Consider the following 12895-nt stretch of genomic DNA (forward strand, 5'->3'; position numbering starts at 1 on the left):
TAGGGGAACACACACATTTTGCACATCCCCTATCTCTTGCTTTATGGGAATTGTCAGATAAAGATCAGAAAAAGGCCAGACAGAAATAACAGAAAAGAGACTTTTGGTCTTTCAGAAATGTGCTGCAAAGTACATGTCTCCACCAGGGACTTTGGTAGGGGAAGATATAGTCCCAAAAAGGGATCTGTTGCTATAGAATACAGAAGACCATATGAGATATGACTGCATCTATTTTACCACTTATAGATGGGTTTTCTGATCTTATCGCTAAACTGGGTTGCCATGGGTGCACATATGTGTGCATATCACTGAGAGGGAAAAGTATTTGTTGTATTTTTAGTTTTTGCATACATTTAATTCAAAACAGTGTTCAGATGTTCAAATGTAGGCTGCATCAAAGTAACAGTAACAGAGTGAACATAAATTATAACAAAGGTATGATGAATTCTAAAAGATGGGTGTGGCCTAGGGGGACTAAGCTGTCAAAACAGAGGGGGTGGAGCAAAGGGGCGCTTTTGATAAAGCTACTGTAAAATTAAACATGGCTCTACATAAGTTTAAAAAAACAGCACTGTAAACTATTACATTACAGTTTTTCTCGATTGCTTAAACACTATAACCAGGCCTCTAAACTAAAATTTCAAAACCGTAACGCTACTGTTCAAAAAGCTCACCCATTTCCCTGAACTATAAACACTATTCCCTGCTTTGACACATGACTCAAATTTGGTGAACTGTTACTGCAAAACTCTACACACAAATCCCTACATTTTACAGTGCTTACACCATGTAGTCATTTAGAAAGCACTAGCATGCAATAATGTTAACTTAAGTCAGCATAGCTTGAGCTCAATTAGCACACAATTAACCAGGTGGAAACACTAGGAGTCAAAATTTAGCACACACCAATCAGAACCTGCGATAGATAGATAAAAGGGCCAAAGTCAGCTCATTCAGGTTTGAAACAATGGATCCAAAGAGATGCAAAGGAAGAGGACGTGGTGGAGAAAGAGGACGTGGTGAAGGAGGTGGAGAACGACGGCGACAAGGAAGGGGAAGAGCAAGGGCAAGAAGACAGTCAGTCTCGGATGAAATTCGAGCCACTTTAGTTCACCATGTCCTTGTCCATGGGATGACTATGAGGGAGGCTGGGCAACGAGTACAACCAAATTTGAGTCGCTTCACTGTTGCCTCCATCATCAGAACCTTCAGGGAGGAAAACAGGTAGGTGTACTTGCAGTAAGACTGCTTTGTACAGTAACGTTTAAGTTACTGAACTTATGTGTCTTGAGTTTCAGTATGTTTCCATTATTTGCCTGTAAAATGAATGTGTGACAGTTACAGTAATGAGTGCTTCTATTTTTGTAGGACACAGAGACGACCACCTGGTGGAGGCAGGTTAAGGCTTTTGTCGGAGGAGCAAGAGAGGGAACTTGTAAACATGGTAATTGCAAATAATGTAATCCGCCTGCAAGAGATTCAAAGGAGAGTGATTGAGGATGATCATCTTTTTCGAGGCATAAATGCCATCAGCCTCTCCACAATTGACCGAAAGAATCAATTCCGGATGAAACAGGCATACCGAGTCCCTTTCGAACGAAACTCTGACAGAGTGAAAAACCAACGTGTGGAATATGTTCAGGTATGAGTTTTGATACTGTATAAAGTATTGTGTACCATCACAGCATGGCAGTTTATGCTGCCATTTCAGCACTCTTGAACTGTGGTTCAGGGTACCGATTGACTCTACTGTGTTATGTGTTTTGCAGAGAATCTTTGAGATTGAAGGACGGCCTGTTCCCCATGAAATAATCTTTGTGGATGAGGCAGGTTTTAACCTGACCAAAAGAAGGAAAAGGGGGAGGAACATAATTGGCCATCGGGCTATTGTAAATGTCCCTGGTCAGCGTGGGGGGAATGTCACTATGTGCGCAGCCATCAGCCAACGAGGGGTACTCCACCGCCATGGCGTACTAGGACCCTATAACACTATGCTTCTCCTTGCTTTTCTTGATGGTTTAAGACAACATATGTTCCAGCTGGACTACAGGGAACCAGCACAGCCAGAGCAGCCTCACTACGTTGTTGTGTGGGATAACGTCAGCTTCCATCGCGCTGCTCTGGTTCGTGACTGGTTTACCAATAACCCAAGGTTTTCTAATATCTTTCTGCCTGCATACTCTCCCTTTCTAAACCCGATAGAGGAGTTATTTTCGGCATGGCGGTGGAAAGTGTATGGCCGAGAACCTTATGTCCGTGTTCACCTCCTTCAGGCCATGGAAGAGGCCTGCCTAGACATATCAGTAGATGCATGCCAGGGGTGGATCAGGCATGCAAGAGGATTTTACCCCCGCTGCCTGGCTGGGGCCAATATAGCCTGTGATGTGGATGAGATTCTCTGGCCTGACCCAGACCAAAGACAAGATGCTGAGGTGGGATAATGTTTCTGGTGTGTGTTGTACTGTATAGTACATGAATGACAATGTGCCACTGTACATACATTGGTTGCGTCTTTAGTGTTTATCATGTGACAAGGGTTTTGAAGGGGAGAACCATAAGCAACCTATTTGTTTTGGAACTATTGTTTTGAATTAATTGTACCAGTGTGCAAAACTCTGTTGTAGTGTGTGTGTTTTTGAGGGCTTGTGTTTGATGTCTGAGGGCAAAGTTTGGTTTTTCAGCAGGAGTGAATAGTTTTGGGTGTAGAGCTTCATTTTGACCTGGAAATAGGATGTTTCGGAAATTGAGTGAGATGTTATGGATTTGTGTTTACTGTTGTGAGGATATGAGGCGTAGTTTCAAGAAATGTGTTTTAGCAATCGAGAAAAACTGTAAAAGTAAGCATGTGAATGTATAAAAAAAAGTACTTTAGTACTCACTGCAGGAAACCTGCTCCTGTTAGTCCCTTATTATCATATTAATTTTACTCATTTATCATCATTGCTATGTGTTAGGAAACTACTGTAAGCAAACACATCCATTTGAGTTCCTTTTCTTCGCTAATTACTTATATTTGACACCACATATGTCACTCCTATAACCTTAGTGTTTAACCTTATGTTTTCTTATGTTATGTGGGTTAAAAATGTGAAATGTGAAAAAGCAGATGTGTGTAAACTGTTACTATGACTGAGGAAACAGTCAGATACAGTTTTAAACAATCTTTGATTGGTGCTTACATTTATCATTTCAATTATTTTTATTTCAATTATTAAAATAGGATCCCATCCAAAAAGGCCAAGTCCCAAACCACAACCCAATGTGATGAGTACTATATGTATGCAAACATGAAAACTTGTGAATACACTGTTATCAGTTATAATAAAGTTTTAAAGTTTGGAGCGCCTGATTCTTATTCTTCTTTCACACTTCACTTTTTTTCACAACATGAACAACTGACAAGCCTTGTCTGGCTTACAAGGTTAATTGGTATTCTCTTCTTGGAACAAAACAAAGTCAGTATTGTAAGAATTCTCGCCTATAGGAGATGAAAACTTTATTAGAATTCACGACGACCAGCGTGTGTAAGATAGAATTCCTCCGACCTCATTTGGGAGCAGGGTTTTCCATTAGTCAAGTGTTGTTGCTGCTTGCTTAACCAAGGGGAAAATGGGTTTTTAAAACTGCCACTCGTGAATATGTTCACTGTGTGTGTGCGTATGTGTGTGTATGAGTAAGTATGTGTGATTATCTTCACATTTATGCGCGTACGCACATCTCTGACGTGTCTTGAGAATGATTTTGTGCGGCCAACAGTAGATGTCATGCTGACAGTGGGATTCAGCAGAAGGAGTTAACATTCGTCACATTATCTGCTGGTGTTACTTCTGATTAGAAAATATAAATTACTATAAACGAATCATTCTTAGCCTGGTAACAGACTGAGCCTGTAGTAGTTTACTAGTTTGATTCAACAGGCGATATGCAATATTTTTATTCAAGCCCTCAAATTAAATCCAAAAGTGTGCAGTTTAGTCCCCAATTCTTATGAACATAAACTTGTGTCTGTATGCAAAACGTACGGATCTATAGATCTATAGTCACAGTGAGGTTTTTGCTTGTTATACATGCACTATCACTACTGTTACAAACATTTGTAGCAGGTCATTAGTAAGCTAAAAGGTTTGAAAACAAGGAGGAGCTCATTGGATAAGAGAGAATATAACATATTTTTCCCGTCACAGTCAGCGAGATTATTTTTCACTAAGGCGTCAATAACCATTCTCTCGACTAAGTCAGCATGTCATCTTTTCAAGGCAATACTCATCCCCATTACCAGTGACTATCTGACAAATACCTGACAGCCAGTCAAGATGTGTATTCTGGCAAGGGAAAAACACATAATGAGACGCATATGCACACATGCAGCACACTATAGCAGTTGCCAGATATGCATATTAGTCTAGTCTGAAGTAAACTGTAATAAAGGATCACTACAAGAATGAGACAAGCAAATGGCTGTCAAGGGGGGCCAACCCACTAACATGGAATCACACACCCTTCAAGATGAGTATCATTTTGAGCCTCAGTCTCACTGGAACAATTAGAGTGTAAAGGAAGGCTAGGCTCCTGTCAGCACATGTTCAGTGAAGATTAATTAATTCTGCTATAGTCTTTAAGGATTGTAGCAAGCATTAGGAGGGGTGCAAATTGCAAGTTTATCACAACTTTCAAGCAACTTTTGACCAACATGCTCACAGAGAGCAGTTTGACTCAAATATGTTGCTATGACTCAACCACTGATCCATTTAACATATTCTGATGCAAAATGCAAAAGCTTCCATATTGTTTACTATCAGTCAAATAGATTTAATGAAACAATTCACTGTTCAGTGTTGTGATATTTTAAAACGATTTCTATACTTCTTTTGTTGTTGCACTTTTTATGAACTTTAGTTTGATGTGCAACTTTAAAAAGCTGGGATGCTGTGTACATGTAAATAATGACAGAATGCAATGATTTGTAAATCGCATAAACTGATATTTTACAAAAGATTTTCTAGAAAATGACAGTGATTATGTCATGTACTGCAGCTGATTAGAAAAATAATGTTCCTTTAGATTTAAATTCATGTTGGGAAACATTATTCCGAACTTGTTTCACAGTTTCTAGAGTCAGTTTTATTGCAGATTGATGAACCTCTGCCTCTGCCCATCTTTATTTCTAACAAGCTCTATCTCTTTCAGATTTCTATACCCACTCATATTACTATCTGTTACCAGTAAACATAATCATTTGTAAACTGTCCCCACAACTGTTTTTTCTTAGTAGTCCTTCCTTTTTCCTGCTGTGCCCAGCTTTTTTGAGATGTCTTCCAGCCTTATAATTCAAATTGAGCTATTATTTTTCATGAAATAGTAAAACACTTTATCAGTTTAAAGATTTGACAATTTGCAGTGTTCTTTTGTGAATAAAATGCATGTTTATGCGATTTGCAAATCATTACATTCTGTTTTTGTCTACAGCTTCCCAACTTTATTGAAATTGGAGATGTTAATTGGCAAAGAAAAAGTATCTTACATTATTTTAAATAAGTGTAGTTTTTGGGGCATATTATTGCTCTTCGTGGCCTGAGAGTTTCATCATTATATCGTGTACCACCCTGCTTGTCCTTTTCACCACTCCAGAGTTACTTATGTAAGTAAAGAATGACTTCGCAACACCTTAGTTATCCCCAGCACAAATCATCCTCTTTCCCGCAGCAATGTCTTATTTTTTTTAGCCCCATACTCCAGGGAAGAGTATAAGGAGAGCCTCAATGCTTACTGAGACAGATGGAGATTTGTAGTTGAAAGGTGAAGCTACACTCAGGGGATAGCTCATGTGTTCGTAAAATCCTGAGTGGCTCAAAGCTACAGAAAGAAAACACAAAAGAGGGACATGTTAGCGTTTTTCATTTGGTGAGACAGATGAAGGTCTTTGAACCTGAGCTGATTATCTCACTGATGATTATCAGCCAATACCAACCTCACCATGAAATGCTTGCAGCAATTCATGAATTTTCCAACAGATGCATGTTTTTTCAAAAATCACTTGCACTGTACAGATAAATTGATATTTTATTTGGTTCTGCCAGAAAAATGTACTTTTTAGTATATCCTCATGTGAAAAGTTCACTTGCTGTAGCTTATGTAGTGGAGTTTTTATTTCTTTTCTCTCTTTTTTTTTTCTTTTTTTGCCTTAGGCTTTTAGCAAAGTTTGCCCAACTTTTTTTCTTCTGTTGCTCCCTTTGTATCAGAAATGAAAGCATGCGCGGACTTGAGTTTTCTCAAAGTACCATGGGATTGTATGTGCAAGTCTTTTGTACTTTCCAAGCACCCTCCGCCATCTCCATGCTTCCCCTCCAACACCACCCTCCCCCTGTGTTCAGACCTCGGTACATGTGTGTGCCTCTGCCAGTGTGGAGTATGTGCTTTTCATTAAGTACATCTCTTTCAGTACAGATAATTATTCCTGTCAGTTAGAAGTGCAAACACTCATTAACAGAAAGCAACATAGACACACTCCCAGTATATCCTTTCTCTTTGTGGCAGTATGTTTTATCAGCTTCAGTGCTGTTATTATTATTGTTTTTGTAAAATACATATCACAGTATGTTGCTGCAGTATTTTCAAAACCTGTTTACTTTTTATCCAATTTCCTTTCATTTTAATTTTATCAGAACCACATATGGTTCCCATTTGCTCTGGAATTTCATTATTAGTAATGTCTTTAATGTTATAATGTCTTTTTCCAAATACAATTTGGTATGGCCTGCTCAGCTAAATACAGTCTGGAGTTGAATTTAGTCATAGCACTATCGCACCGACACAATCCTGCTTGTAAGAGATTATTTAAAATCATGTGAAACTCTCCACCATTTGACCTTAGAACTGAAGAAGCTTCTCGGATGAGAGGTGAAACATCTTCAAGCAACTTAAAGAAGTCCAGACGCTTTTCTTTCCAAGCTCCTTTGACTACGATGACCTGGATGACTGAGAACCTTCACAGACATGTGAAACAATGTTTCACAAATAGCAAAAAATACAAATTTGTAATAATATCGATTAATGATGTCATGTTGATGTACTCAGTCACCTGGAATAAAGCATTAAGGTCCAAGACTAACAACTTATTTGGCCATCACATTTCAGCACCTCAAAAATAATAAAACCTAAAAAAAGAATCTTTTTTTACTGTTTTTTCTCCAGACTTTTGAATCTTTTTTTTCTTTTAGATGGACACTGACATACATCATAACCAAAAGAAGAAGATGTTATAGGATAAATTCATTTTGATAGCTCATTTTCCTCTACATTCCTTTGTCCCTCTACGTGTAAACTTAAGCAAGTGTTGTTGCTGTAGAGGCACACAGATGTGAACAGTGACCAACTTCTTAAACTCAATGATGGACAAGCTTTTACACATGTATAAATGTATGTTCACATACCGGACTGTGAAAAATCAACTCAAATGCATATCCACCCATTTGGGGACAGTTTATAAAGCAGTTATAACTTAATATGCTAAACTTAAATGTATTGGTGTCAGCAATTTATTTCTGCCAAAAAAAAAAAAAAAAGAAAAACATATTTGCCTTCTAAGCATATTTTTCTTAAAAGTATTTATTGTAGTTCACAGTAAAAGGCTACCTTAGCCATAACTAATGTGTCTTTCTGCACTTGTGCGTATAGTAAACAGCTCCGCTAATTATAAGAAGCACTGCCGTCTCCAGAATCTAAAAATGATTTCATATAGGTCACACACAGGTACACTATGAATTTATGAACAGCAAAAGCAACAAGCTACTGAAGTAATATTACACATATTTTGCCTTAGAGAGTAAGAATGTAAGGGCACTGTATAAAATAAACTCCAAGAACTTAAGTTACAAGTTACAAAGTTATATACAAAACAAAGTCTAACACTTGGAGAATGAAACAGAAATTAATGGATTATTGTTTCCAAAGTAAAAGGCAAAGATTTGGTGTTCATAAAGAAGGTCAGGAGCACCAAATTATGGGCTGGATTTTAGGGCAGTGACAAAATAATGGAAACAGAGAAAAGAGGGGAATGGACAAGAGAAGAAACTTGATTTTGGGAGCTTGGCTTGATGAAGTAGGGTGTCAGAAGGTCAAAGGTGGAAAGATGTGCTTTAGAAATGATGGACTGAAATGATGTTGCGACTGAAGCTCGCAACCTGCAGTGCAGTAAATTATAATATGTTATGGGTGATCAAAAAGATCTGGCCATCAATCCTGATCTGATGTTTTTTTTTCAAGATCATCTTCTTGTGAACCTCTAGACTGAAAACTATAAGCTGAAAAATCACCGTTTTGACATCCTGTCCAACTATGCCACCTTATAGAGGTACAAGTGCAAGAGGACATAATGGGACATTCAGGAAGATAGCTAAGTATAGTGTAGCACTGTTGACACTCTTGTAATGGATGGAAGCTAAATCTTGACTAGAAAAACTGGCAATTTTACATCACACAAGGTTTTTAATTTAACTCTGAAATAGCTTTAAGTTAATTAAATTTAATTTAACTAAGTTTTCACAGTTTGACAGTTAATATAAAAGTTGTTTGAGCAGCTAAGTTAACATACCATGTAAAAAAAGAAGAGACGTGTTGTTTTTATCAGTTATTGAAAAAAAACCCAAACTATGTTTTAAATAGAAAGAAAGGGACAAATACACATTTTCTGCCCTGTGCTCACACTATACGTTAATTACTATGTGCACATCTGTTTTAATGGGACCTAAAACTAGGGAATAACACAAGTTCTGCTTCAAGGTGGACTTCTTTAATTTTTAATTGATTTGATCAACACCAAAGCTTTACTTTGCTACAGCATTTCTCAGCTCCTCCCTTGAGAACAAAGAAATCCCCTGCTTGAGATGAGAGAAAGAAGGGTGATACATAAAGTGTCTGACTGTCAGATGCACAGACAGCTTCAACGCTGTGTCTGCGTGTGTGTTTGTGTGTATGCATGTTTGTGTGTTTAACACTAAGTGTTGTCAGGTTGATGCCCCGGGCAAGTTATTAAGCAGCAATCCGTGTGCCCCAGGCCACTGTAAGACCTTAACTGTCTCCTGATGCAGCTAGGGGATTGTTTGGTTGTGTTTGTGTAGATCTTTGTACTTGTGAGCAGTGGCAACTGTGTGCCATTTCATTTGTGTGTATGTGTGGTACTCTGAGGAATGCTTCAAAAATACATCTCACCATATGCAAGGGGAAAGAAAGAAGAATGGAGGAAGCAGCGGATGAAAAAAAATGTTTTTGTGGTTATATGAAGTATCCTCTGGAGATAGCCATGTCTTTGCTCTGAGGGCGTGTTTGTCCTTATCAGGTGGGGAAAAGGACTTTTTTTTTCTTGCTTCACTTCACAGTTTAGATTTACGAATCATTTCAGAAAAGTAGAGATATGTCTTTCTATCACAATCTTTCAGCAATGTGCCCATTGCCTGATTGCTGCTGGCACATCAAATCTATTCCGGGGCCCTGAAGGTATGTTAACAAGTTTAACTTAAAGTAACTCAAAATGCGGATGTATGTATGTGTTTGCCTCCATTGAAGGGCAAGGACATTTATGTCTGTGCGTGTGTGTGTGAGTGTGGATGGGTTTTCCACTGGCCTGCAGTTAAAGCTGTGAAATTGTTCAGGTCAGAACTATTTATTGGACTGCTGTAAATGTGTGTGTGTGCCCTCCACACACCGTTTCATAGCTAAATGTTATTGCTTGAGTTGGAGATTACACTCTTTATTTCCCCATTACCAGCTGCTCTCTCACTTTCTCTCTCACTGCCTTTTCCTCCACCTCATATTCATTTCCATCTCTCCATCTACCTTCCCCTTTTACAACGTATAACTCTGCCATTTTAATCCTCTGCTTCTCTTGGGAAGCACCGGAGTCAAAGACGGGCTTAAACATTGGAGTAAACGGCCTGATATTGCATTTTGACACGCCTCATATTATTTCCCCTTCAATTTAACTGCTCGCCGAGAAATGTGGGACTTTCTTTCACCCCGCATCCCCTCTTCTCACCCTTTTTCCATATCTTTCTGTCATAATGTGTTTCAGGTGGGAGGGCATAGCGGCTGGACATATTGCACTATGCCTTCCAATTCATTCAATTTTTATTCATTTATCGACTGTCCTTTGTACAACAAAAATGAGCTGCAGAGGAAAAAAGGAGAAGAAAAGAAGACAGAGCGAGATTAATCATGACAAACTGATGTTGTACTGCATGGCCAGGGTCAAGCAATCTCATTTTCCAAGTTAAACTTTAGCTTGCTCTTCCCTTGGCCCCAGCTTCAAATGAATTTACTAGCTATTGATCATTTAGTTTCCACCAGACTGGGAAGTGCATGGAGTTTCTGCAATTACTGTGGAATTTCAAAGGTCTTCTAAGTCGGGATTTAAAACGTATTTTTCTTTTTGCAGTGTTTTTCTGGGATTTTTAAATGTCTTCTGCTTTACATATAATATGTACTATTAAAGGCAGGATAGGCAATCTGTTTTTGGTGTAAACTGACAAAAATTTCAAACTTAACTTTCACTGTATTGCAGTTCAGCTTATATATAACCCAGTTGTCTGTTAAGAAGGGCTTAAAAAGAGAGGGGAGAGGTGCATGATGAGGGCTGAGTTTTTCTCTCTTTTTTGTGCCTTCTGCAGCTTTAAATATTGGACCGAAACTCCAAACTGGTGCATGATTTAATAGCATAGAAATTCATTTTAAAAATGAATCAGAATTGACCGTTTCAACTGACAACTTCCATAATCAGTCGTTTTTGGGGTTTTTTTTATTGCAAATTGAATATGTATTTATAATCCTGCCCAATCTTAACAATTGAACAGGTTTTGTCACTCAGCTTTTATGCTCCTGATTAACACAATATCACGAACGGACACTTGGTCAGGAGCCCTTGGCATCATTTCTTTAATGCACGCGCTACGCTGTAACCACCGTTTTCTGACGCACAGGGTAGCATCTGGCCTGATGAGGAACTATACACAAGACATAAATCCATGTCATGTGGGGTGAAAGTGGCATAAACCACAGGATTTCCATTCCACAGACAGGGTTATGAATGTTTGACAATATTTCACATTGTTAACTACATGTTAGAAGGCAAAACTTCTCCCATCTGCAGTAAGCTTCTCCTTCATTTTCTTCCTCCATGGCGATAAGCTCCGTGACAGTGATGACACCGGCAGAGAACATTTGGCTACGGTTTCAGTGGAGTGAGACAGCCCTTGCCTGACCTCCTACTCCTGTCTCATTAACCACCTAACAGTAAGTAAAGCTGACTGTTTTCTGTGCTAGACTCCATGCATTTATTATGATTATTATTATTAATAAACAAAATATTTTCAACATGTCAACAAGTGGGTATAATCCAGTTGTAAACGCTGGATTCTTCTTATTTATTACAACATAATCTCCTCCGTCAGGATCAGTCTTGCTATGCCTGCTGCAGCTTCTGAAGTGAATTTCCAGTTGGCCGCCTCGTAAAAAAATTTCGCTCAGACAACATTATTATGGATCTAAATATTCAATCATATCGCATATATGCAGAGTGTTGCTGTTTCCATGAAGTCTCTTCAACCCAACAGTGTTAGTGTGTAAGCGGGGTGAACACAAGCTATTTCGTGTTTGTTTGTTTATTTATTTAATGACGCCTCGCAGTTATCTCTGAGACAATCATAAATGTATATCATTGATTTCCGGCCAAACAGTCTTAATAAACTGAGAAGATCCTGTACTGTTTATGAGGGCATATATTACCTTGATAAAAACACTACATCACAGATTTATAGGGTACACAAGCAGCCTTAAATGGAATATAATATAACAATACTGCATGTAAATCACTCTTTGCTCCATAGCCCCTGCAGCATCTTCTAGCAAAGGGAACCCTAAAATTATGAGTCATAGTGATAATTCAATCTCAGATGTATGACAACTAGCAACTCAGGCGAAAAATATTTGAAGCTTTTATTTTTTAACCACATACGCTCGCCAGACTGCTGTCCTCTTACTGCTGTTCAGTCTACCTGACTCCCTTGACTGTCTGACAGGCAGATGTTTGGACTGTGAGGTGAGGAGGTGACTCCACTGGGAGTCCTCTCCCCAGTAATTGGCTGTCACACACAGCTTCCCAAAGTTGGCAAATCGGATTTGTGGCATTTGTGAGGATGGGGGGCAAGGCCAGGGATAATATGGCAGGGTGAAGGCTTTAACTGCAGGTGTAAGTGTGTGTGCTTAACCTCTTACTAGCACTCTCTGTCCCCTTCTCACTTATCTACCTCTTCACCTGTCTTACTTTCACTCTGACTCTCTACCCTGCTCCTGATCTGGTACTTCGGTACTGTCTTGCTATGTACACAACGTGTTGTTGGGTTTGTTTTTCTTCCAGTGGTCACTTCATAGCTGCAGACTGGCAGCTTACATATTCCCTCCCTGCATGTTTGGCCATACTTATGCATTTTAATGTAAATAAATTATTGTATGAGACAAACTTTTTAAACACTTTGATTATAAGTATGATAACTGCATTACTGCAAGCAGAGATTTAAGAAAAAAATAAGTCTCAAAAGCAAAACATGCTATAAGGTTACTTTAATGATAACATAGTGGCAGTAATAGACTTTACATGTATCCTGTTACCCAAACTTCAAATATTTTTATTTAAAATTCAATACCTAAATAACACAATTACATTTTTTTTGACAAAAACAACTCATTTAGCACTTTTTTTGTTGCATGCCACACGTATAACTAAACTATGATAAGTTTCACCCACAATGAACTTTCAGCAATGATATATTGTTGCTATGTGCACAGTACCTCAATTCCCACTGAATCTTTCTTGGAACAGTATTAAGTTGTTTACAGAATTGACCAG

The 12895-nt window shown here is 38.5% G+C and overlaps 1 protein-coding gene across 1 annotated transcript; it reads left to right on the plus strand.

Annotated features, from left to right (window-relative positions):
• Positions 1-537: 537 nt before the first annotated feature.
• On the plus strand, positions 538-2972 carry LOC146565743 (uncharacterized). Its single transcript, XM_085289112.1, has 3 exons — positions 538-1224; positions 1369-1642; positions 1770-2972. The coding sequence occupies exons 1-3, from the start codon at positions 968-970 to the stop codon at positions 2439-2441; spliced, it is 1203 nt and encodes a 400-aa protein (XP_085145238.1). The 5' UTR covers positions 538-967; the 3' UTR covers positions 2442-2972.
• The last annotated feature ends 9923 nt before the right edge of the window (positions 2973-12895 follow it).

Source organism: Mchenga conophoros, linkage group LG10, assembly GCF_057382185.1.
Source record: "Mchenga conophoros isolate Kocher_MC1m ecotype Shallow Benthic linkage group LG10, M_conophoros_male_GT1.1, whole genome shotgun sequence".
In the NCBI taxonomy this organism is placed as follows: domain Eukaryota; kingdom Metazoa; phylum Chordata; class Actinopteri; order Cichliformes; family Cichlidae; genus Mchenga; species Mchenga conophoros.

What these genes read in the sequence shown, in the direction of transcription:
- LOC146565743 (XM_085289112.1), top strand. Translation starts at nt 968, where the DNA reads ATGGATCCAAAGAGATGCAAAGGAAGAGGACGTGGTGGAGAAAGAGGA. An exon ending in ACCTTCAGGGAGGAAAACAG is followed by an intron (nt 1,225 to 1,368) that starts GTAGGTGTACTT and finishes CTATTTTTGTAG; the next exon opens with GACACAGAGACGACCACCTG. An exon ending in AACGTGTGGAATATGTTCAG is followed by an intron (nt 1,643 to 1,769) that starts GTATGAGTTTTG and finishes TGTGTTTTGCAG; the next exon opens with AGAATCTTTGAGATTGAAGG.